The sequence below is a fragment of the Pteropus vampyrus genome, unplaced genomic scaffold (genome assembly GCF_000151845.1).
Source record: "Pteropus vampyrus isolate Shadow unplaced genomic scaffold, Pvam_2.0 Scaffold296, whole genome shotgun sequence".
NCBI classification, from domain to species: domain Eukaryota; kingdom Metazoa; phylum Chordata; class Mammalia; order Chiroptera; family Pteropodidae; genus Pteropus; species Pteropus vampyrus.
In genome coordinates this window covers 671807-675038 of record NW_011889077.1, presented here as the reverse complement: position 1 = coordinate 675038, position 3232 = coordinate 671807, and the positions used below count along the sequence as shown (strand labels likewise).

The 3232-nt window shown below is 63.0% G+C and overlaps 1 protein-coding gene across 1 annotated transcript in view; it reads left to right on the top strand.

The window, feature by feature from the left end:
• The window catches only part of PWP2 (PWP2, small subunit processome component), a 15156-nt gene that overhangs the window by 4756 nt on the left and 7168 nt on the right, over positions 1-3232 (top strand). Inside the window, exons 7-10 of the mRNA XM_011376377.2 lie at positions 401-549; positions 749-896; positions 1175-1325; positions 2158-2338. Coding sequence (XP_011374679.1) covers positions 401-549; positions 749-896; positions 1175-1325; positions 2158-2338 — 629 coding nt within the window. The remainder of the gene's footprint in view (positions 1-400; positions 550-748; positions 897-1174; positions 1326-2157; positions 2339-3232) is intronic.

The window sequence follows — 3232 nt, the reverse complement described above, 5'->3', positions numbered from 1 at the left end:
GTGGCCTGGGTGGGAGGAGCTGTGGGCATCCTGTCCTCACCTCCTGGCCGGGGCGCTGGGACACTGTGGCCAGGCCCTGGCTTCGTCTGGGCTGGTGAATTTAGCTGGGTCTGTGTAGAGAGGGTTCAGGTGTCCGTCCGCTTTTTTGGCTCAGGGTCCTGTGCATCTGCAGTTGTTTAGCTGAGGGGTCTATGGTACTAGCAGCTGCCATCTGATGTGGGTGGGTGCTTGCTGCACTTCCTGGGGTGCCGTAGAGCCCTCCATGACCCTCCAGATGTTTCTCATGGGGTGAGGGAGACGGGCAGACGGCCTCCCCTCACCTGGGTACCTACATGGGACCCGTGTATGTGGGGGGTCCCTGCCTGGGCCCACCACTCCTCACGCGCCCCCCCCACCGTAGGTCAAGGTGTGGAATACCCTCAGTGGCTTCTGCTTCATCACTTTTACGGAGCACTCGAGCGGGGTCACCGGTGTGACCTTCACCACCACCGGCTACGTCATCGTGACCTCTTCCATGGATGGGACCGTGCGGGCCTTTGACCTTCACAGGTGACCTTGCGGCTCAGAGCGGGTCGTCCCTCTGCTGTGCTGTGAGAGGCGGGCTGAAGTCCGAGCTTGTTGGGAAGCACGCGGTGGAGGCAGAGGCTCGGGGGTGAAGCCCTAGCACTGGGGCCCCAGGAATGCACGAGGTGGCAGGTGGCAGGGACCAGGGCCGGCGACACCAGCCCAGGGCCGCTCTTCCCGGCAGGTACCGGAACTTCCGCACCTTCACGTCCCCACGGCCCACCCAGTTCTCCTGCGTGGCAGTGGACTCGAGTGGGGAGATCGTTTCTGCTGGGGCCCAGGACTCCTTCGAGATCTTCATCTGGTCCATGCAGACGGGCCGGCTGCTGGAGGTCAGCCGCTCATCCCAGGCGGCGTGCTCTGAGGGGGCCGGGTGGGTGGGGGCCACACGCCACATGCTGTGAGGGCACCTCCAAATGGCCCAAGGAAGCCAGTGGGGTGGAGGTCACCGCTGGTGCGTGTCTTCTGGCCTGGCCCGCCCACCCCCCCATTCCACGGCCTCGGCTGCTCAGAGGGGCCATGTCTCCACGGCCGCAGTCTGCACGTTTGGTCCAGTGCACGCCGCCCACCGAGGCGCTCACCTCTTAACCCTCCCTGCGAATGGCTGTAGGTCTTGTCCGGTCACGAGGGTCCCATCAGCGGTCTGTGCTTTAGCCCGACGAAGTCGGTCCTGGCCAGCGCCTCCTGGGACCGGACGGTACGTCTGTGGGACATGGTGGACAGCTGGAGAACCACAGAGACGCTGACCCTGACCTCCGACGGTGAGCTGCATGGAGGGTCTGGCCAGCAGGAGCTGTGACCCGGACAGGCCTGGTCTCTGTGCCTGTTCTTCCCCGCAGGACCCCCTGTCGGGTTGGTGGCCCAGGCATGTTCCTTGGTGTCTGGCTGTCCCCCAGGAGGGCAAGCTGGGGCTGGGGCTGCAGCTTCCTGCCACTTTCTACACTTGCCTGTGGGTTCACCGTTGTCCCCGCGAACACTGGGTAAGGGAGGCCCCCCATGGCCAGGTGTGGGCGTCCCCTGCATGGCTGCTGTCCCCTGCGGGCAGCGTGGATTGGTCAGAGCCGAGACCGACTGCTGTCTGGTCCCAAACATGTTTGCTGGCCGCGGGACTCGCAGGTGTCTGCGGGGCGCTCCGCTTACCGCTGCCCGGCTCCGGTTCGGGCTCAGTGGCCGGCGCCTCACGTCCTCGTGGGGCCTCTGCACCGACCTCCACCTCCACTTACTCTGGTTCCAGTCTGTCCTGCAGTTCTCTTGGAACGGCCTTTGCCGTGACCTCTGTGTGACTCCTGTCTGCCTGGCCTCGACCGCACCCTGCACCCTCCCACCAGGCTGGTCCTGCTCGGCCCTGCCGTGCCCATCCTGCGGCAGCTGGGGCCTGTCCACATGTGCAGCCACATGTTTCTGAGCTGCGGGTGCTAGGGCCCGGGGCCTCCCTGGAGAACTGGAGCTTCTCGAGGAGAGCCTACACGCCCCCGTCCCCACCTTCCCCTGGACCGGTCCCTCAGGGAGCCAGTGATGAGGGCCAGCAGCACAGTGGTCCAGCTGGTGGAGCCCAGGGCCTTTCTCAGGCCCCGATTCTGCATCTCTTTGCAGCTCTGGCTGTGACCTTCCGCCCGGATGGTGCAGAGCTGGCTGTGGCCACCCTAAACTCGCAGATCACCTTCTGGGACCCTGAGAACGCCGTGCAGACGGGCTCCATCGAGGGCAGGCACGACCTCAAGACGGGCAGGAGGGAGCTGGACAAGATCACCGCCAAGCACTCGGCCAAGGGGAAGTGAGTGCCTCGTCCGTCTACTGCAGGGCTGTGAACGTGGGGCGCGGGCGACCTTCTGAGTCGGCCCCCCGAAGCTCAGGAGCCTGCTCAGCAGAGGGCGCTCTTCCGCCCAGGGGAAGTGTTGAAGCTGTGGCAGGGTTGTGCCGCGCGGGATTGTGCCGTGGCGGGTTTGTGCGGGCCAGTAGATTGCAGTGTTCTCGCACGCCCTGGGCTGTGTGAGCAGCCCTCGAGGACGAGGGCGTGAGGACGCCTGTGTTCAGTTCTCTCGGGAGCGTCCCTAGGAGAGGAGGTGCTGGGCGACCACAGGGTGACTCTGTTTTGGTTTTTGAGAACTGCCAGGCCGTTTCCCAGAGAGGCAGCAGCAGCAGTGGGTGGATTGGGGGGATTCCGAGTCCCCACATGGCCACCAGCTCAGTCTTTTGTTCTAAACGACAGCCATGGTGTTGGTGGGGGCAGGGGGAGGTGGGCTCCGGGGCTCTGATCTGCACTTCCCTGAGGACCAATGTTCCTGTGTACCTTCTCATGGCACACTGGCTGTTTTCACGGTGGCTTCGGGACAATGCGTCTCCAGAGCATTTGCCTGTTTTGCTTGGGGTGCCTGTCTTTGTTGTTGAGTTATAAGAGGCCTCCGTATGTCACAGTGCGAGACCCTTGTCGCGTGTGCGATTTGCACATATTTTCTCTTGTCTGCATTGTCTTCATTTTCGTGGTGGTGTCCTTTGAAGTGCAAAGGTTTTTCACTTTGAAGACAGCCAGTTCATCTTTTTTTTCTGTCGCTCGTGGTTTTGGTGTCACATGTAAGAATCTGTCGTCAGGTCCAATGTCGCTGTCTCAAGTCCCACGAGCAAACAGATGCCTGGTTTCTGGCACCGCAGGACTAAGACACTCCAGGGA